We start from the raw sequence: 23,180 nt of genomic DNA on the forward strand, positions 1-23,180 counted from the left end.
GAAGCACAGTAAAACACAATCTACTTCATTGTTCAACCCTCTATGTTTTTGTTTTGGGAGATTGCTGGCTCACAAATCGTTCTTCACTCATGCAAATTACTGTAATAATGTACAGTACATTCAGTATCGATAGAGCTAATATTGCAAAAGTCCATCCATGCATCCACAATATGTTCAGGTTTGGACCTGTGTGGAGCCAATGTGTTCATTTACATTATGACACAGCAGGTTAGAAAGTACACAGTAAAGAGGCAACTTTGCTGACATAGAAAGTCATAACATTATCCTTATCAACCGAGTGTCTCCTTGTAGCTACAGTATAACACGAGCCACCCGCATCCTGCATCCTGGACCCACTTCCACTGATCCGCAGGGACGCATGGTCAAAAGCCAAACTACTTTGAGGCTGGCAAAAGACTTTTGTAAAGGCATGACTGTCTCAGATATCAAGGCTGAAGAGCTTGATTGATTAGTGCTATCCCCAAGAGATAAAGGTAATGAAAAGCAGCCTTCTCTCAAAGCCAGCGGCTCTGGCTCGGCTGCCAATTCATGCTCCGCTCTAAGCATCGGCCTGTTTGCCCAAGAAATAAGAGCGGAGAAGGTGTAGGAGAATGACAGGCAAAACACCGGGGTCACGGTTAACAAGCCGCCTCGATGTGGGTATCCCTGTGTCGTTCACGTTACATACGAACGCTAGAGCAAAAATGAGTGTAACCGTTCTATATAGGTCAAAAGCAGGGTGGTGGTGCATTCAAATGCTGATGAGAAGTGACATCTGAGATACATACGCTGCTGTGGGAATCTTATTAAACCCACAAAACACACATGAGGCAGAGCAGAGGTGAGAGATCGTGTGAAAAGTGCTGGTTGGATCTTCTGCCAGCTGTGTGCTATATGCTGTTTACATTTGTGTTTGTCCAAGGCGCTAATGCAACCACCGACGTCCGCTAAGTACTTCAGCGATCCGTCAGATTGTCAGCGTCACTTCATAAGGTAGAAAGACAAGATATAAAGCTGGGTCTTGTTGTAACGTATCTGTCAGAGGTAAACATGAGCACATGCCTGAAAAAGATCGGTCTTACAGCTAAATACTCATTGGCTTTTTTGGAAAAACAAAAAAATGGATGTATTAAAAAAAAGGTGAATTCATTAATTACAGCAGGAGTTTGACTTCTTTTCAATGGGCAGTGGATGTTAAAACCCACTTAACTAATACTAACATGGTACATCATATACCTATAGAAAAAAGGGGTGGTCTTTGACAACATTTCAGCATTTTTGGAGCATTAAGACAGGTGTGTAGACCTCTGTATTCTCAAAATCTGGGTGATTTATTTTTTGCTCACCAAGATGGCTCTCACGGCTCTCCAAGCACATGGGACTGCCCCCCTTTTGGTCTGACGCAGCCGTCCTATGAACTATGGTGTGAACTGCTGGGGTAGGTTTAGTACCTATGATCCCTGATAAGACTGGCTGCAATAAGACTTACTAAGTAACCATTGGGGGTGTGTATTGCCTCGTCTCAAGCGATACAATACGTATCCCGATACATAGGGCGCGATACAATATATCCCGATATTGAAGTATTTGACGATTGATGATTATTTTTTACTACTTTGGAAACAACTAATCAGTAAACTAGTCCACCTTCATTAGATTTTTATCAAATACATTTTGTCTATTAGGGCTGGGACATAATACCGGATCAGACTTGTTGGATCGCAATACTTTGTGCTGCAATATCAAGTATTGATACTTTATCAAGTATGTTAAGTAAGCAATACTTTCAATACTTGTGTTTGGAGGCATTTTTATCACACACTCCTTTGTTTCCCAGTAACAATTACACAGCACTTTGTCACTTTTTTCAATCTTAACACTAAATGTCAAATGGCTCTTGGTTTTTGAACTTTGGACACATGACTTTTTACACATTTTAAGGTAAACATGCTACTTATAATAACTTACTGTATCGCAATATGTATTGGATCGGCTCCTGAGTATCGTGATACGTATCATGACAAAAGGGGATCGTCCCAGCCCTACTATATATCTATCATATGATATACATGCTTTTCACTAATGTGCACTTGTGACTGTGGTGATTTCTTGAAAACCTAGTTAATGAAACCAACTAAACTGGGGATGCACGTTTTCTAGTATTTCTATAGTTGGGAGTCCTGAGGGATCAGTAATAACAGAACTGAGTCGATTTCGTCCATTAAAATATACGATTGCTCAGACGGGGCATTTAAAACCTAATCTACTCCATGAGGAGCGTCACTTAGATCAGAGACATAATGACAACACGGACGGGACGAAAAGTGCAGGACTAAAGAGAGACGCTCAGACGCTCAAGAATAGACGTTTAAATATCAATACTGACGCTTTTTGGATCGATACGAGAATCGCTCAACGTAATATCACGATATATCACCGAATCAACATTTTTTCAACACCCCTACTAACCACTGCAGTTGTTCTTTCTTTAATAATCTATTTACCGGTATGCATTTTCTTTCTGTAAATCAACCTATGGGGTGGTACGCAGATTGTTAACAAGGCTATAATCTGGCCAATCTGAAATGAATAAATAAATAAATGATCCACGCTTCTAGGATGAATAGTGCTGGTGCAAAGACGGAAAACATTGATAGAGGCCGTACTGTGGGAGAAAAGAGCGGTTTTACACATGAGCAGAAATGCAGCTCTTTCAGGACGATTGAAACCAAAAATGCCTATTGTACCATTCAATTTCCTCGGCTGCTGCTAAACAGACCCTGCTGTCGCAATAGCGCTGAAGCTTTCCCTTAAATTATCGCATGATTGATGTTCAAGACCTTGGAGAATGAACACCCACCAAGCTGTGCGCTGAAACTTCGCAGAGACGCACCAACTGTGCAGCCTGACATTTTGATTGGAGGTGAACACTTGACAACAGCAACTTACACACAGATATAGCAGTTGTGGCTCTCTTAATTTAACAGCGGGGTTTTGTGGGGAAACGGGGCATTTGTAGTGAGCCGTTTTCAGTAGTAGGTAAATATACGTTGCCAGCGCTGCCAGTATTAGTGACAACAGAACAGTGTCTGTGCGAGACCAAACCCAAATAAACAGAGCACGCTGGTGGAAATGTAGTAACGTGTGGCACAGTGCAACAGTGTGGCTCACTGCTGTCGGGGAAAACAATGGGTCTCTCTATGGCACAGACCTCAGGAACCTCTTTGTATATAGCCTTACACTGTTACAGAGACACCTATGAACTAAGACTGTTGACACATAACCCTGTTTATCAAATGTAAATCAGTGTTATTACCATAATTAAGTTAATTGTAAAACAGGGTTATGTGTAAAAGGTTGACATAACATTTCCAATTAACTCCAACATTTTTCTTTACAAATGTTACAAAAGACAAGGACTCACTGATTTTTTTTGCTTCTGTTCATGATGCACCAAACAAAGAGGGGCTCATCAGATTGAAGATGAAACAAGGCGAGTCTATCTGGTTTTAAATTAGCCAATTGGGCAACGCTTTAGAATACAGCCCGCGTTCCAGGTGTAAGTACGGGTAACAAGAAAGTAATTACACAAGTACAGGTACTCTTACATGTGACTGTAACAAGCAGAAGCAAGAGTGAACAGAAAAAAATGTCCAAAAATGATCACGCTTAATTATAATGTCTAAGTCAGACGGAGCCTTTCTGTGCTGATGTGCAACCTATTGTTCGTAGTTGTCGGGGAAAACTGCAGGAGGAAACCTATGTTGGCACAAGAAAAACATGCACAATCTGCACAGAAAGGCTCCGTCTGACTTAAATTGAACCTGGGACCTTCTGGCTGTGAAGAAAAAGCGCTAACCACTGCATCATCATATCACATGTACTTATGGTGTACATGCACTTTGATAGTGTGATAATTTTTGGAGACTTGTTCTGCTTATTTTTTCTCTGTTCACTCTTGTTTCTGCTGCTATGTGATAGCTCAGCACCATTAATAGCTCTTAGAATAATACTACACCTTGACACGTAGTTACACATTGTACTGTCTTGTTACACATGTAAGAGTACCTGTACTTACATGTGTAATTATTTTCTTGTTACCAAGAAAGAAATTACAAATAAATAATAGTGTAATTCCCAAATACAGTGATTCACATGTACATGTGTGACATACGTCCACGGCACCAAAGTGTTCCTGGTCTGACTGGGAAGTGCCAGAGCTGGAGCTAAAACAGTCCCTCTAAAAGCAGCTGAGCGCATGAAAGGTAGGACCGAAACAACACCAGGAACAGCAAAATGTTTCTGCTGTGAACATGTTCACAAACTAGGACTGTTTTTCCCCTGTTCAATCGTGAAAATAAAACAACATAAAACATTTCAACAATAAGATGGATTTAAGGAGGTTTTATGTGCTCAGCCGGAGCGCAAGATTAGCTTAGCCTTGTGTAAAAGATGAAAGCAGGGGAGGATCAGACTGAGCCTGGTTCTGTCAAAATTCACTGGAGCTACACTTGTCGCTCTAAAACTCCTCCCGTTAAAGAATGCAAACTTATCTCTTGTCAGGTTACAGTGTACTTAAGAAACACTAAAATGATCATCGCCTCACCTTCAGCTGTAGGTGCTGCTCCACTCTGGGCCTCGGCCAAACCCTCGGGCTCCACGGACAGAGCCAGGTCAGCTGCAAAAAGAAACAACAAAGTTCACTTATGGAGGAACGTCCAAAGAGACTGAGAAAATTGGCTAAAGACCTGTTTCTATTTATGAAACCCACCTGAGGAAAACATATATCGCTGCATCATTCAATTAATTCAAAAATGATCAAATTATAAACTCAATCTTAGAAGAAAAAAATCCTAATTTAAAAAGACTTTTCTGCTGCAAAGCACAATGCACATTCTTGGAGTTTTTAGGAGGAATACACGTAATCGATACCCTGGCTGTTCTTTTTGATTGGGGCTGGCTCTCTCTGAAAGTTAATCAGGACCAGGCTCATGTGCCAATGGACACAACGTATGGCTCGACTATTAGCTCGACTTGACTTGGCGTGGGCTCCTGTCTTCTTTATGATACAGCCCATGTGCCCCACAGATGTGGGTGATGGAGGAAATTGGTGGTGCCAAAGACTTGAATGAACAAAACCATATGACATTCCAAGCCGTAGCCACACTTCCCTCTGTGTGGACCATGTACTACTATTACATCCTTTATTTGCACTTCATAGACAGAATTATAAGTCCTCCCTTTATCTGCTTTGTCAAGACGAGCCCAGTCTTGTTTGACATAGCTCTGAAAATTATAACATGGTATTAGGCTGCAACCATGACCAGTCTGCACTTTTAAACATTCTCCTAGATAGGCTTGAATAAGGCAGAAGCATCAGAAAACACCACGGTTTTATCCTTGGTCGTCCAGTTACAGAGACCATCTGTTATAAATCTGCTGTGTAACCTCAGACATAAAAGTAAGACGGTTGTATCTTTCAACATCCTAAACATGTGCAAGAATACAGAGAACATACTGTGTATTGTTTTGTGATATATTGCAGCCCTGTGTGACCCGTGAGACTGTAGTAGTAAAGTTGCTTTTGGCTACACTCCTCTTGTTGACATGTCAAAAGTCTGAATCAAGTAAATACATTAAGATCTCCGTTATCTCTCTCCCTCTCCTCCATACAGTCTTGTCATTCTCTGAGTGAGTGACTGACAGGTGGATTTAACCAATCACAGTGAAGTGTGAATTTTCAGAAGAAGCAGATAGCTTAAAGCCTTTTACAAACATGCACGTTCAGACGGCTCATTCGAGAAAGCTGCTTATTTGTCCGCAGTCCCAGTCAAAGGAGATACGACCGTGTGAGTGCTGAGTGCTGAGTGCGGTTCAGAAAGAGCAATGCTCCACAGCTGGAGCCTCTCTCTCCTTTAAGAGGAGCTCCTCGTAAAACCCCGTGCACTCCTCCACGCGTTTGTGCTTTTCTCTGCGTTATGTGGGTTATTGTGGGCACTAGATCAGAGATGTTTGGTGAAAATGTCAGCGTGTATATCGCCTTGAGTCGGCGCCCCCCTCGCTATTAAAGCGCCATGCCCCGCTCCTCTCAGTTACTTTTTAAAGACAATAAAATAGTACGCGTACATGAATCCTGATACATAGTTCATTATTGTCACACAGGGTTGGGGTCAAATGTGAGAAGAAAAGTATGAATGATTAATGTAAAGTCTTGAAAAGCCTTTGATGCATAGTATTAATCTTTTGTATTCTTGTATATCACCAAACCTGGCATTTGTTTAGTTCCAGAATCAGTGTTTTTTGCATTGTACAAGAAACAAAAATTATTTTTCCACGGCACTCGTCTACAAAGAATCAACAAAACATAATTTTTTGTGTGTGAACTAGATCAAATCTTTGCTATCTGCTGTTGGCCCCTACACCAAAAAAACACCTAAGACTTCACCTTAGACTTTTCCACTGCTAAGTTTGTTACCGATTCAAAAGCACAACTAACACCAGCCTTGCTGCCTGCGTCACATCGGGCCGAGATTGATTACAACCGTCCACAAACTCGCAAAATGAGGGATTGTTGGGATGCGTTTTGCTCCCTGGCTGAATGCAACTTCTGGTTGGCGCATTCCAACTGGCTGCTGCCTCTGCCATGAAAGAGCCCATTGAGAGCTAAGAGGCCAGGCCGTGGCTCCATCTACTGGGGTTTGGACTGAGGGCCTTCTGGCACACCTCAACACTTTCCTTCCCTCTCCTGCTAAAATGTCTAAGAGTGCACAGGCGATTTGTCTAGCGTCTACACATCACTACGATTTTCTCCCTCTCTCTCCCCTCCCCCTTTCCCAGTGAAGTTTATCTTTGAGGTCCGTCCACCTCTCCACTGAAACTGCACTCAAACGTATGCAAAAATGCCTGTAATCTTAGGCTACTCTCAGGAACATGGATGACGTAGGCAAAGATAAACCTCAATGCGGGGAAGCCAACCGCAGGGCAGGAAACATGACTGAAAGCTAAACCAGAGCTACTCCTCTCCGAGCCATGGTGAGCGAGAGGTTAATGGACTTCTTTTAAATCCACAAGGAGTCATAATGTATGTTCTTGGATCAACTGTGTGCTTAAGTTAATGATGCACGGGTTTATTAGACTGTGCCTTTGGAGGAGTGGACATGGCAGTGCCAGTAGTAATAAATGATGTGTTTTCTTGACCTTATTATTTTTGTGTAACAGTTGCAGTGTGAGGTAGATTTACACCGACTATCTCTACCTGCATCATTGTCTTTACTGTCTATACTGACTACAATGATCTAGAAATATTCATTAGTCAGTACTCAGCCCTCTGTTTTATCAGCTCATCTGCCACTTGTGCTGCTGCAGCTTACACCCTGTGTACTCTAATAGCGGACTGGGGCCACACATTATCTGCCCGGTCTAAAATGTCAAGTCCTGGTCAAGCTTTCTTTTCTACATATCCCGTACAAACCACACTGTGAGCTTTCTCTGTCTGTGTCACCAGCTGCAGCTCAGTTTTCTGCTTTGGGGTTTACAGAAGCCCTCCTCAATTACACAGATAGTGCTTTCCTTTAAGAAATGCGCCCAGTTTCAAATGGCTGCATGTAAGCAGAAATAAGCCATTCGCAGCAAGCTTACTTATGTCAATATTGTTCACAGGGATCTAGTAATGGCTGAAGAGTGATATATTTGGAGCTTGGAGAAGAGCCACTGCTCCAACACAACAAAAGTCTCGAACATCTGTTTAGCATGACCCCTGGCATGTCCCACCTAGACGAGGCTCCCAGAGGACCAATACGACAGGTCATCTACATCTCTCGACTGACCAGGGAACAACCGGAGATTCCCCCTCGAGGAGTGAGACACTGCAGTAAACCCTGTTTGGCCCTCTCCTCTATGGGGCCAAACGGGGGTGAAGTTAGAAGCGACCAAGCTCTTCCATGTTTCCCCTATTTAAATATGGTTACGAAAAGTTACCTTTTTATCGGCTTAGAAAGTCGACATGTTTAATTTTGTGTAACTATACTTGGATTGTGTAAAGGTTCACTGAACAGTAGTTAAAACGGGAAAACGTGGAAGAGCTTGAAAGCTTCTAACCTCACCCCAGTTTGGAGCTATATTCTGGGAGAGGCTAAATGCTAACCACATTTGCGTGACTGAGCGCACACGTAAAGACCAGACAGTTACGCATCAACTCGTCTAAGCTCAGGTAAGAACCTATCTCAGTATGGAAAAACGGTGGCCTGTTCCTTTAAATAGGATTCAAGCTGGCATTTAAGTGCATATGACAGGTTTTAATGCTTTTGAAAATATGGTTTATTTAGATGGATAACATCAGTTGCAAAACTATAATTTTATTTCAGTGAAGCAGCAATTTTAATGAAGAAATGTTGGGAAGAAAAGTTATTTTTATTTGCATTCTTAAGCTGATGACAGGAAGTGACATAGATAAAGGTAAAGTTCCAAAGCAGTTTGACTCATTTCCGATTGACTTAACATGGTTGGCATGGCAACAATTAAAAATTGTTTTCCTTCATCTATGTCACTTCCTGTCGGTGTCTTTAGCGAAAACTTAAATATAATCGTGTTAACTATGTTTCATTAAAGATTGTGTCTAATGAGTCATATACACTTTAAATCTAAAATATAGTTATTCATTTTAGACAGAACCCTCTCAAGGACATTGCTCAACACAAATCCATCCCCAGGTTTGACTGGAATTTTACACAATCTTTTGCTTAAATGTTTCCCGTATTATTCTTCTGTTCAATTGAATGTTTACAAACCTTATGATAGGAAATATGGCAAGATTTTTTGTATTCGTGGGACTAAAAATATAATATCTAAAAAGCTGACTTGCTGACTTCTTGCGACTTCTCCTGCAGCTGGAGCAATGAGAGCCTCATTTGTGACCTTAGACCGACAGCGACTTTCACATAAACTACGAAATGTCAACAATCTGTCTTTTCATCAAGAAGGTGGCGACAGACATATTGAGAAGTGCTTTGTCCACGCACATTTTAATGCTACGATGTGAAGCCGGGGGCCCCTCTTGTAGAGATCAAAACGTCTCGCCTTAATACTTAATATGAAACGAAAGCTGCCAAACTGAACTAGAGTAGCAGACGAACAGCAGTAGAAAAGAGGACTGCCCTTCCATAAACTGAAACGACTTTCTAATTTGAAGGAGAAGCCATTTTTACCACCGCCACAAGTGAGAGACGTCTGGTCAGTTGGGTAACTATGGGGGGGTGGCCAAAATCAGACAAGGAAAAAATGAGAACGGAAATCCTGAATTAATAGTCTCCCAAGTCGCTTAAGACGGAGATGGAAAGTCTGGATGTGATGGAATGTGGTGTTACCGAGTCGTCAGGCTCGTCCCGTCCAAGACTTCACTTTATTGTCCCAGGGTCAAGTTATAACCCACTATAAAACAAAAGAGGGTCAATGTAATTACCTGGGGAAACTGCCCCCAAGCAACAATGATTCAAATGTACCAACAATGGCAAAAGGTTAGCCAAAAACGTTCCTTATGAGTGAAAGTTGACATGAAAAAGTGCTTCAAGAAGCCACTTTATAGGGCCAAGAGACTGCAATGTATGTTTTCAGCCTAAACTTAATCTGAAAAGAGATGTATTTTAGAATTCTGTGACAAAATGATTACAATCTAGTGTTGCAAAATCGGAAAAAAAGAAAGCTCTGTGCAGCTGCAAAGTGTTGGCTCTGAGGTTTTCAGATGCAATCCACTACTTCAAACAAATGGAAACTATTGCTAAGAGTGACAAATGATAATGTGTGATTGTCCCAAACAAGTCAAATAGCTATCTGGTTTACTAATCCTATGCGGGTACAGGGTTTCACACACACACACACACACACCATTCTAGATGCTTCTCCTGCGCAAAAACAATGACATTCAGACTAATACGATCGGAAAAATGTCTGCACTCAATGTGTGCAAACAACAGGCGAGTGGAAATAACAATAGCCACTTTGTGTCATGAGATTTTGTCTCACCCGTTTAACAGACCTACCAGATTTTCACTGGGTTATGTACGCTATTATAATGCATACCTTATACTGTTGCTCATTATCAGGTCATACTATTTTTACCTCAGGGGCAAAAATGTGAATCTTAAAATCGATGTGTTAGACGTAGTTTCGAGAAGTGGCCTCAGTATAGTAGCAGTTTCTTTCAATAAAATTCTGACCAAAACTGCTTCTTAAACGGCTGTATTTGCAAAAAATGGTGCAAGTTTCAGTCAAAGAAGACCTCAGTGATTTTGCGATATACTGTGCTGTGGCCTCTTGCGATACAGACGGCGTTGCGTCATATAAGGGGGCGTGGCTTCGCCGAGGGGGAAGGAAGTATCTTTTTTCACTCTTTTTAGCCATTTCTGGCAGAATATAAATATCACATTCAAACAAAGTCAAGTGTAAATCTGGCCCATATGGATGTTTTTCCCACAGCAGATTGTTCAGTAGAAGTGGGAAAAAAACGGCAGTCGTTGCTAACGATAGCAAGCGTTAGCATGTAGCATGATGCGTGTTAGCATTCTCTGTTATTTATGTATTTATGGGCTGTTGAACCACTTTGCCACACCTCTCCATGTCTTTGTATCTTTATTCAGTTGAAAAATATATTGATAATTCTGCATTTGTTAAAGTAGTTTTTGAATAATTGGAGCAAGTGAAGATTTTTCTCCCCTTTGTTTTCCCCCTTAACTGCTTTCTAACATGACCATATATGGGCGATTCCAGAGATCTATGGATCTGTATCTATAGATGGGGCTGGGCGATACATCGATATTTAAGATATATCAATATATTTTTAAATGAGATATGGAGTTAGACCACATCGTGTATATCGGGATATTTAAAATTCAAATAAACTATTAAATTAACAAAAAGAAACATGTAGTCCCAAGATGGTTTAAAAAAAAGTTTATCTTATTCTTAAACTGAGCACTTTATTTTGTTATCTCTTTATGTATAAATGCTGCCCTATTTTATTTTCTAGGCAATTTTAATTTAAATTATTTTTATTTTTTTTATTTAAATTTTGTTATACAGTGTTTATGTTTACATCGATAGTGAGTTTTCAATACTCGTATTTGACTTTGACTGAACATTTCATTTCACAGCTCTCACTTTGCGGAAAAAATATCAGGATATATCGTACATCGATATTGAACCAAAATATATCAGGATATGACTTTTGGTCCATATTGCCCAGCCCTATCTATGGATAATGTTGCGGCCCTGAAACTACAAAAGTCCAAGCCGTCACCCAAAGCAAAGCAACTCCCCGCGCAGAGCTGACACGGCGCCCGTGCCGCTCATCGTAAAATGAATGTAAGAAGTGGGCTTTGCCGTGATAATGTGGTAAGATGGTATCTGTTGGCTACAGTGGAATTTCCCTTTGGCCGCCTCTGATACTATCTTCCACCCTGTAAGCCCCCCCATCTCCAGGGCAGCGCTCGCCTGGTAACCCCATCCCCGTGACTGAGTTAAAACAACAATGGCCGGCTCATAAAAAGCGTAGCCACTTCCCTTCAAATATTTGACCATTTGGAGGCTCAAAGACAAGACAATAAATGTGAGGGGCAAGGTTGTGATGGGAGGACGAGCTGAGTCATTTGCACTTTATTGCCCCCCCCACCCCCCGCCGCCACCATATCAACAGGAGAAAAGCTGGAGATGGCCATGCAAGTTGAATTTAAGTCACGTGAGTAGATTATGCTTTAAAATCTTCACAGCTTGACTCCTTTAACGTGTGCACAAATAGTTGGAAGACCAAACAATGTAAGTGTGAATCATCTCATATGCTTTTAACTGCAGGCAGCAGTGTATGTCAAAACAGGTTTGCCTTTAAGCAAAATGGACAACTCTAAATTTCCGTGTGCTTTTTGGTCTGTGGACTATGATTAAGAAAGCATCTGCAAGAGGAAGGGGGAGAGGCTATTAGCTTGACAAGTTTGCTGTTAACATATTTCCACAGAGCCACGGCCGACTGCAGGCGGCTTTTATAGGAGCTGTCCCTCCTCATGACGAGAGTTCACTCTGTCTGACCACCTCCTCTGTCTCCACTGTAGATCTGCATGTTATTCTAGGAGTCTTATCCAAAGCCCCAGTTGGTGATAATAAAATAATCAGTGAATGGACAGCTGATATTAGCAATAACCACAGTCCTTTGAACAGCAGCTGTTTCTAAGCTATTGTGACATTTATGTTATTAACATGACAGGTGATGGATAAACCACCATTGGTAAGAACTTCCTGGAGTAGGAGGGGGAAGCAAGGTGGGTGTGGCCTAAGTCGCAGTGGAGACAGAAACAGAAGAAACCAACAAACACACCAGGTATGTGTTTAATTAGGGATTATTTTCTCCAGTTTGGCTTTACCCAAATCTAAAAGCTTCTCGACTGGAGAGCAACAGTGTAATGCCTCATTTGAAAGCCAAGACCAACGAATCTGATTGTAACTTTTTTGTCTGGTTTTCGCCGTATTTTTGTCATGTTTTTTAGGGGTTTTGTCACTTTTTAGCGTCACTTTTATGGCTTTTTCCATCACTTTTTTTGTCATGTTTTTTTGCCAGATTTTTGTCACTTTTTTGTCTATTTTTTTTGTGTCGCTTTTGTGTCATGTTTTTTCATTCTTTTTTCATTTATTTATTTTTCTTACATTTTTGCCACGTTTTTGTCACTATTTTGATGCTTTTTTGAAGCTTTTAGATTTGGGTAAAGCCGAACAGGAGAACCAGTTCAGGCGGGGGTTATGGGGTTAACAAACAGTGATTTTGAAGAGGGGGCATGTTCATGTTTAGAAACGATAACTGATTCAGCTGAGAAATGTGCCTGGATTAATACATACACATCAATGCAAGAAAGGCCCCGCAAGGACGGTTACACAGGTTAGGAAGTATGCACAATAAAACATGAGAACACATCCTGGGACGCTTTAACAGGATAATTATGAGCAGACTGAGGAGCGCAGCCTGTGGCTCCGAGCATGCGATCGTCCAAACACACCATTAGAGCCACATGTTTGAATCAGCGCAGATTAAAAACACCACACAATGTTTGGCCATTCTCTTCTTCTGGGAAAAGCTGCATCATCCACAATAGCACTTAAGATACTGTAGCTTGACCAAACAGCACAAGTTACTGCGTTACTCTTGACCTTTGCGAAGGGGTGGAGCCATCCATGAAGCCAAACACTACACAATTTATGTAACCCAGTTCAAGAGGTGGCCCTAACCAAACAACTGATAAAACCAGCCGACACAAAGCCGTGGAGCAGAGTGTGAAAGCAGAAACGAGTGTTGTGTCTGCCCCTCGTCTCCCCACGCAATGTTCGGGGAAGCTTTTAATCTTTTCCTGTCAATTTGGTAAGAATGTCTACACTTTTTCATCTATTCGACTGGACAGTAAAACATCAAACAGAGGGGAGTGCCAGAGAGAGACTTTCAGTGTTGAGGCCAAAACTCAAACTCACAATGTACATGTGGTGCGAACAAACTCCTTTGCCAATGCAGTACACAATTTGGTACTTCTTAGAAAACTGTGAAGAAGTCAAAGACGAGCAGAGGGGACTGTCGTACATCACTTAAAGGGACTATACAGAGTTTAAAAATGTTCAAATGATGTATTTTCCTCCCCCTACATGTCCCAGCATGTTCCTAATGTGTAGAATGAGCTCAGACCTGTTCACCACAACTGCCTCTAAAATCCTGTCACTCAAAAAGGTGTTAAGTGTCGTCATGCACAAGTTTAATATAGAAACTGCAGTTACGCATAAGACCTGAGGTGGCAGTAGTGAGTATAAAAATGACCAGCTTGCATCTAGCCCCTTTAATAAACAAATGAAGTGAAGACAATGCAACAAGATCTGTTTTTTTTTTTTTTTGCTGTGTTTACGACATATTCAGATACAAAAGGTCAGGTACCCCAACAGACAAACAAACAACTTTATCTTCTCAAAAACTCAACATAATTATTGCACTGATTCAATGTTTCTCACAGATTTATTCTCTAAATGCATTTTTCGCATATTGGTCCGAAAATATCTCCACATTAGTAGCACTCAGTGTTGGGCAAGTTACTTTATAATTGTAATATATTCTATATTGGTAGTTAAAGCTTTAAAAATGTAATATGCTTGTATTACATATTACTGTTCCAGAAATGTAACTGAGTTACACTACTTTTAGTTACTTCTGAGTTACTTCTGGGAAAATATAAACTGAAAATAGTAATAAAGCCACCGAGCAAAAGTGCAGCCAAAGATTTGCTTTGCTATTCCCATTCCCTCATGTTTTGTTTGTTACAACTGCAGATACACCAGTGTCCAACTTTTATTTGGGGGGAGTTTGGCATTTTTTCATTCAAATATTTAATTTCACTTGTAACTCGAGAATTGTAATAACTGATATAGTTCTGTTTTTTTTGTAAGTAATATGTTACATTCCTTAGTTACTGAAAAAAGTGATACATTTGTAAATCATTACTTTTGTAATGCGTGACCCCCAACACTGGTAGCACTTCCAGAGTTTTCTTCAGAGGTATTTTTAATATCTAATTCCTGGACTGATTTATTGAGTTTTTAAAACAAAACTAGATAGATCCACAATCCCTTCTGAAAAAGTAGTATATCATCTAAATAAAACTATTACTTTAAACCTGGTTCAATCCATTATTCAGATTTTGTTGCCGAAAATATGGAAATTTGGGGCATTTTTACACATAAACTTACAATACATTTTATCTCATATTTATGCCGGTAATCTACAGCGAAAGTTTCTAATTGATATCTCTAAATTTGAAACGTTTCCCTTCACCTGAGTACGTTTGGTCTAATTACAAATACTACAGTAAATCATCCAAAAAGTCGAGTCTATTTGCAACTACCTGCACTTTTTATATTTTCATGTAATAAACGTCATGTACTAAAGCTCCCGTCACTACGTTTCTTTTTTAAGAGAAACAAAATGTAAACTCTGTAGGAATCGCCACATGAAAACACATGATCAAAACATAAATAAAGGATCACACAGGCTAATGAGGCGCACTCAGCATTATCACTCTTTGAAGTTTTATCACTAGATTGTTATCACGCTCAATGCTCAAACCACCCAATGGCCCATCTCACGTTACAAAGACACATGTTTAACTCAAAATGTGGTGCTTTATCTCGCTGTTTTCCACATTTAGAGCATTTGGTTTAACTTTAAGGTCTGTTTCTCAAGGTGAGGACTAGAGCTGCACGAAATGGAAAAAAATCTGTGATACAGCAGGTATGCGTTATGTTGATAATTATTTTACAAAACCTTTTCAACACGGTATGTTCCATTGAATCTAAAACAACTCTTAAGTAGTTTATTCTTCAGCCATTTGTGTCAAAACAAGACTTAAAAAAGGCTAAATCTGGACCCAAATAAAAGGATGAAATTGAACAACTAAAACTGAACTGTTGCACATTAAGCTCCACACAGTTTTCATTTTAGGTTCAAAAGCCACGTCAATCTCAGTCAGATGAAAGATTTTAGTGGCTTTTCGATATATTGTGGCTTCTTCTGATACAGTTATAGCCTAATACTGCAAAAACATACTTTTGCGATATATTGTGCAGCTCAACAGTCCAAAAAGCTGTGTACTTCAGGTCCCTGGACTATAGTAATAAAATGCATGCTTGACATAGCTGCTCAGCACATTATAAAGCGGTGCATACCACAGCCATAAATGTCTTCATCATCTCAGCTTTAACAGTGATTGGGGCCCATTCACTGACCCACATACAGCCTTACACAAGGTTAGAGCATCAAAGTGGTCTGCAGCATGTTCTGCCTTATACTGCCTTTCCTCCGACACACAGCTGGGCCCCATCTCCTCCTCGGCTTTCCTACTCTAATTAGCAGTGCATGTTGCCATTGTGTTCCTCAGATATGTTTGGAGAGCAATCATGGTATAAAATATAATGGTCTCGTTATAGAGTCTGGCTGCACAATTCAGCGCATTCGAATTGAAATCACCATTTGATGCTGAATTATTCAAAGATTCAAGATTCTATTGTCAATTCATATGAATCAAAGTTTTCCCTGGTGTGGGGCAGGGGGTGGTGGGTGAGGGGGTGGGCGCACACAGGGAGGGCAGGGAAGGGAGGGAGTTCAGCTTCCTGATGGATAAAGCCTGGTGGATAAAACTGTTCTTAAGCTGACTGGACCTGCCCTGTGGATTTTGCAGTCTCCTCCCTAAAGGCCTTGAAGAATTATTTAGGCAGTGCTATATAACTCTATTGCAGGGGTCTCCAACTGGCGGACCTGGGTCCAGATCCGGACCTTCAGATGCTTTAGTCCGGACCCCAAAGCCTTTTCATCCTCTCAATATACTTAATTTCTAAGGCTGAATTCAAAATTATCTAAACAATTTGAGTGACATTGAAATAAAATGGCAAAATGATTGATTAGCTCTGCTATGTAAATAGACAACCTGTGCTCATGTTTTAACATTTTCAAGAACAATGACTGCCGGACCCTGGACATACAGTATGTTGAAAGTTACAAAAGATTTTTTTTCTGATTTAGTTGGGGACCCCTGCTCTATTGTATCCAAGGGATCTTGTTAAGTATAAATACCTGCCAACCCTGTAGTGTAGGCCTCCACAAACGCTCTGAAATGCACAATTTGCAAATCTAATTGCAATTGAAATAATTGCTGGGAAAATTGCGAATCGATATCTGTTTCCAGAAGTGCAGCCGTAGTATTGTAGTACATATGAGATTAATCAATAATCCATGGGTGTCAGAATGGACATATTTATCTATTAGCAATGATGAGAGCGTTTGGCTTGACAACGTTGTTATTAGTACTCTGAATGAAGGCTCCGCTATTTAACTTTACTTCTAATATTTATAAAATGCAGCAATTTTTTTTGGCTACAGAAAATTCATGTACAACCAGGGCTGGGACAAAAAAATCAGATTGCAAAACTTTATGCTGAGTTTTGAAGTATTGATACTTTTTGAAGTATCGCAATAATTTGAATTCTTACACTGTTCACTGTTACACTTTTCAATCAACACTTCAGTAAATGTCATTTGGTTTAAAAGCTTCGGACACGTGACTGCTTTCTTTTTACACATTTTAAGGTACAGATATTACTTATCATAATTACATTACCCGGCCCTATGTAGAGCAAAAGCTTAAGTCCTACTTTAGTAAGTTGTCTACTTGTGTTAGACTCAAAACAACACCTGGTTTAGTGAAGTCCATGTTTTGTCCTTATTTACACTTGGTTTTGGACGTGGAAAGAGAAACATTGTCTTTGCTTACAGCCAATGGAAGACTGTGTGCACCTATCCTGCTCAAAAGTCCACCCGTCACCCCACATTGAGGCCTGTCCATGGGAATGTCCTGCAGCTGGCTAATTAGTCCCAGATTCAACAGCATTATAATGTGAAGCAGACCTGGAACATACCACCAAACAACACCGCACTTCCTGATAACCATTTCTCTGTTTTGTCACATCGTGTAAACAAACAAAGACTTCAAAATCCCCCCGTGCTCAGTTGTTTGCTCGGGGGTTTATGGCTTTATTTGTGATTTTGAGTGTGAGTTTCTGTCGCCACATACTTACAGAGGGGATAGCGTTGTGATCATTAAGCTGACACTGTGTGAGAAAACATGCAGAGCTCAGGGCGTCTGTGTTGGGTCAATGAACCAGTCAGCTCCAAACTTTTAAATGCCGTGCTCCCCCTTTGATGAGAGGCTGCTGAGAGCTGTGAGCGGTTCAAAAGAAACAAAGTCCAGGGTTTTGGTGTGAGTTACTATAACTGCGATGGAAACGTAGCATTGTCATGGTGATAATAAAATGTAAAACTCAATTCTGGATACTGAGAAAAGGACGGTGGTGCAGAGGTTAGCTTAACCGCTGAAAACATGGACAAGAGGTTCACCTTTGGGACCAGGATGCCCCTGGAAATGAGACTCCTGATCTCAGTGGGACTTTCCTGGTTAAGTAAAGGTAAAATATAATAAATCCTTCAGATTGATGAGATAAAACTGAATAGCTGCATGCGTTGGACATTATATGACTTAGTATGCAAGACTCAAAAGATATGTGAACACAATGAACCAAAGAGATCCTTTTTGCTAACAGCAAATCCTTCCACTTTCATGCTAATGTTTAGGGTCACCAAGTGGTCATTTCTCGTCCAGACCACCACTACTACAAGGGAACATCTGGGAAAGTACACACACGACACCATCGACAAACAAGCTGAACTTTAACCTTCAGGTACATGAAAGACACAGACTGTTTGAGCTTATCTCCAGATGAATTGCAAGAGCTTAAGGTCCTGTATTTTACTTTATTAAGACCTGCTTTGGCACTTTTGGAAGCCACAGCAATGATACAGTTATTATTATCTTCAGTCCGAATAAAGCATTACCAAGAAATGCTGTGTATTGGAGGCAATTTCATTACTGAAATGATTAGAACAAGATCAATGAAGCTACATGGAAATGACATCATCAGGTGGGGCAATGTATTTTATGTTCAGGAGAAGGACCTACTATGAACTCGGGTGCGGCTTTTAAAAAAGGTAGTAAGTAAGCAATTCCATGTTTATATGCTAATTTCTTGACCTATAACCGTAAGTTACATAATAATGATAATGTATTAGACTTATATAGTGCTGCTTTTCCAGATGCTTAAAGATGCTGTGCAATTTTGTGCATTATTCATTCACACCAAACTTGGTGATGGTAAACTATTGTGGCCACAGCTGCCCTGTGGAGGGATCGGCCATAACAAAGGCGGTAACTGTAAACTAATGTGAGTTTCTTCAAGTGTGTTCCCCCGAACTCATGAAGAGACTTCATAACAATCACGCTCTCCCGCTGTTTTATTTGTGTCACAGGAAATAAACAAAACATCAAGGAAAGGGAACTTCGAAAACAGAGGAAAGATATGAGCTATAAAGAAGTGCACACTTGTTTCAAAAGCAGCGTCAAAAGCATTCAAATGTATAAACGAAGAAACCAGCGAGAGAACCCTCTCATGTGGGACTAGGGGAGAGCAGGGTGAGCACAGTCATGAACTGCTGAAATGGTGATCTTTGTGTTGAGGCAGTATTACATAGAATAAATATTTCTTAAGGTGCAACTGACTGTACCCAAATAATCCACAATCAGAGCAATACATGTCCATAAAACATGGCATGCATGATAATAAGGTGAAAAGGCAGGAAAACATTTATTGAACATTCATCTTAATTTAATATTTTGTACACAGTGGCGCCGATGTGTGCAGTCACCACAGCGTTTCTCCCCCAGGGGAAACTGAACACCACCGAGTGTGGAGTGAATGTATAATCGTCTCATGTAAAAGTGAGTGACTGTGAAAGGCGCAATATAAATAAAGTTCTTCTTCTACAAAAGAATTTGTTGGTCATGAATGTTTCAGAACCCTGCCGTGCTGGGAGACTATTCGCATGCTTGTGATCTTTGACCCATTCTTCTCTGCATTAATCATGAAGCTTTGGTATTATTTATTTATTTATTGAACTTATTAGTTTGATTGGCAGGCACAGAAGAGTATTAGCTGCAGTGTTTAACTATTGTCCCTGGGTTAAGTGTTTACTGCCAATTATAAAAGTCTATATATATAAAGCTGGGACCTCTGGTTCAGGTGATCCTGACACTTGGCTGAATCATGGGTTTTAACAAATAAATTGTTGACTTGATTTTACTCTTTTTGTCTCTCATATTGAATGCCCCATATCTTTTATGTCATTAGACTTTATATTCAGGTCTGGAGATTGGTTGGGCTATTCAGGTAGCTGGATTCTCTTATTTCTAAAACCAACAGAGTTGTTCTTTCCACTTCCAGATCACAGCCCCAAGTTCCCAGTGCAGCACAATGAAAGTGTACAAGTCTTTTGCAGACAGGTTTCAGCTGGTGCTGTCGCTTTCCACGCTTTTTAGCATCTCATCTCTATTGAGGCGAGATGCTGGTCCATCTTTCTTGGCAGCTACAGTAAACACAAAAGCTATTGTTATAACAGCATTGTAGACGTATGACGTGCTGTGACTGTAACCTCAGCTGGATCAAGCTGGTATAGACTCTGCACGACTGCAAAGGAAGGACTGGGCCCATTCAGTCCTGAGTCCAGGCTTGTTTCTGTTCATTAATGCACAGCCTCGCTCTGAAGGGGTTCCCTGGTCCTATATCCAACAGCCGTGCCACATCATCCAAATCATCATCTAAAAGGCCTTTATTTAGTTGGTAACTCTGGCCTCCTTAACCTCTTTACCCGTGAAAAGGTGACAAAAAAGCAATGGAGGAAAAAAAATGAAAAAAAGTGACGAAGGAAAAAGATCGATTTAAATCAGTTTTGTAGGCCTTAGCTTTCAAATGAGGCATTACAGTGGCCTATAGGCTGCAATCTCCAGTCCAGAAGCTTTTAGATTTAGGTAAAGCTGAACTGGAGAAAATGTGCTTGGTTCAGGCGGGGCTTAAGAGATTCAGTTACCTGTTGATGTCAAATATGATGCTCTATATTAAATCACTCCATCAAACTGCAGAATGAGTCAGTTGTGGTATTCTTGTAACCATTCACTTTATGGACACAGCAGTGCGGTCACAGTAGAAATCAAATGCTGGGACCAAACTGGGGGGGAAAAGGTGCTAATGATTAAGCCCTCCCGACCCCTGCCCCCTGGCCCTTTCACTTTAGACCAAATGGTGTCGTCCTCAGAGGCGCATCAGGAAATCTCAGCGGTGCGCACCCCTGCAGCGGGAGTAAAGGCATTAGCATGACTGACAACGGTGCGAGATCACCTCAAGCTATGCTCCTCCAATTAACATGACACTGCCACAGAGGCCCTTTGAGTCTGACACAGGCACCTTAATCAAGTGTGCGCGCTGCTGAGACGCATGTCAACAAGCGCAGCAAAGACAAAGGCTTTGAGTGGGGCAGAAACCTGCGGGAGAGGACCCCCGCCCCAAACGCACCACCATCTTTTACCCAAAACCGGGGCATGGGAGGGCATTTTAATCTAAAGAAGACACAAGGCATACAGTGGAACTAAAGGCATACCACCCACTGAAGCCAAGATGAACGAATACAACTCAAATGCCTTATCCTTTGCCTCAGAAAACAGTTTGGATAACTTAGAATCGGCCCCGCTGAGGTTAAACGCCATGTAAACTAGTATGGAAATTGGAAAGTTGGGTCAAATCAACCTTAGCATTTTAAAACCAGCTGGAGAATCGTTTGCAGAAAGTAGACTGTCTGGTGCAGCATCACCCCGCTTATTCCCAAGTGTAAGAGAAGAATAAAGGAACTTACCTTGGCAGCCCAGGATCAGAGGGAAAATGAACATCCACAATAAGGTCCTGGTTAAACTGGCCATAGCGCCAGAAAACTCAACGTTACGCTCTCTTCTATGTAAGTGGAGTTTTTGTCACATGCAGTAAAAGTGACCCTTCGCCTTTAGGCTCGCCTCTTGCTTCTGATCCCGCGGAGGAAGAAGGGCTCTCAGGTCGCGAGGTGCAACATGAACTTTGTGCGGGACAGACACGACTTCAGAGCTGGAGACAAAGGTGCGTTCATCCCGTAAAAGAGGTGCGAGTCCGGCGAGGATGTCGAGCGACGCACTCTCTCCCAAAGCTGATGATCCTCAAGTGGCCCCATGCACTGAAACCCTGGAGTTTGAGAGGGGGGGGCTGCACGCGCTTTCTCGCACGCGCAACTTTAAAGACGTATCCCAGCGCCATCTATAGGGCACATAGGGGACATACAATATTGAACAGAGCAATTCAATACTGTACCGATAAACGTTGCACTACCTTTTTTTTTTTTCATCGGAGGCAGTGTTAATTTTGACAACATATTTTATTTTAGTTTTAGTCTTTTGACTAAAATGTAATTTAATTTTAGTCAAGATTTAGTCAAAAAAAACTTTTCGATTTTAGTTTAGTTTTAGTCGATTAAAATTGCATGTCAATTTAGTCGACTAAATTGTCGACTTTGCATTGATGATATTCATTAGAATTATATTTAATCTTGTTCCTCTGCTTCATGGAGCTGCTCCTCATGAATAAAGCACAGACCTGTTCATTTGGCAGAGGATTTCCATGATCTGAGGCTCTTTCAGACGGTCAATAGAAGTTTGGATGATTTTAGTCTCTCCTTTTCATTTTTATTTAGTCTTATTTTAGTCGACTAAAATATCTGGACATTTTAGTCATAGTTTTAGTCTTATGAGAAAGTTTTAATTTAGTTTTAGTCCTATTTTAGTCGTCAAAAATATCACTTTGACTAAAATTAAGACTAAATATTTTAGTCGACGAAACTAACACTGATCGGAGGGCAACAAACAATGGGAGCCAAATCCAGCCCTCCAGCACAGAATCTCTGGCTTTCAAGATGATTTTGAGAAATATTGCACAAATCAGAGAGTACTTTGACATTTTTAGAATTAATGTGAGAAATAGCTTCATTTGTAGAAAGTAAAGTAGTGCTTTGCTTTGGGCTAAAATGGGCAGGTTCCGTCTTCAGACAAAAAGAAAACCGGCCCCACGCTGAGCAAACTTGCCTTGTAAGCGCTTAAAGCTGAGGTATGTTTTCTGCACAAACTGACTTTTTTTTTTTTTGGCCTAAAGTCGTTCCACCCCCAAAACAATCTTTACTCATGTAGATTCCACTTCTATCTTTTCATCACTCAATAAAAAAAATAGGTGATGCAACAAGATCTGTTTTTTTATCCCATACTCTGTGATAGTAAAAAGAAATTTACTTTCAACAAAGTCAGGAACTCCTGCTTTAAAAGAGCACGTAACAGACACGGGTTTGTTTCCTTCGTGTACTCAGTTTGTTTGCTCATTATAGTTTTACACCAGTGATTGCTATTTTATGAAGAAAAGACTCTCAAGATTCTCAAAGTCCCATGGTGGCCAATCCCGTCAGACCTTGGAGGCTAAGCAGGGAAGGGCCTGGTCGGTACTTGGATGGGAGACCGTTTGGTAACACCAGGAAGCCTGGCGAATGTAGTGAGTGAGTGAGTGGTTGGTGGTGGTCGGAGGGGCCGATGGCGCAGACTGGTTGCCTCGCTTCCGTCAGTCTACCCCAGGGCAGCTGTGGCTAAAGTAGTAGCTTACCACCACCAAGTATGGAG

The 23,180-nt window shown here is 40.9% G+C and overlaps 1 protein-coding gene across 1 annotated transcript in view; it reads right to left on the reverse strand.

Moving 5' to 3' along the window:
- The window catches only part of ror2 (receptor tyrosine kinase-like orphan receptor 2), a 34,182-nt gene extending 12,441 nt beyond the window's left edge, over positions 1-21,741 (reverse strand). Inside the window, exons 1-2 of the mRNA XM_079551331.1 lie at positions 21,353-21,741; positions 4,607-4,678 (exon numbers count right to left, since the gene is read on the reverse strand). Of these exons, the coding sequence (XP_079407457.1) occupies positions 4,607-4,678; positions 21,353-21,416 (136 nt within the window). The 5' untranslated portion in view covers positions 21,417-21,741. The remainder of the gene's footprint in view (positions 1-4,606; positions 4,679-21,352) is intronic.
- Between the last annotated feature and the right edge of the window lie 1,439 nt (positions 21,742-23,180).

This window comes from Gobius niger (assembly GCF_951799975.1).
Source record: "Gobius niger genome assembly, chromosome: 2".
Classification (NCBI taxonomy): domain Eukaryota; kingdom Metazoa; phylum Chordata; class Actinopteri; order Gobiiformes; family Gobiidae; genus Gobius; species Gobius niger.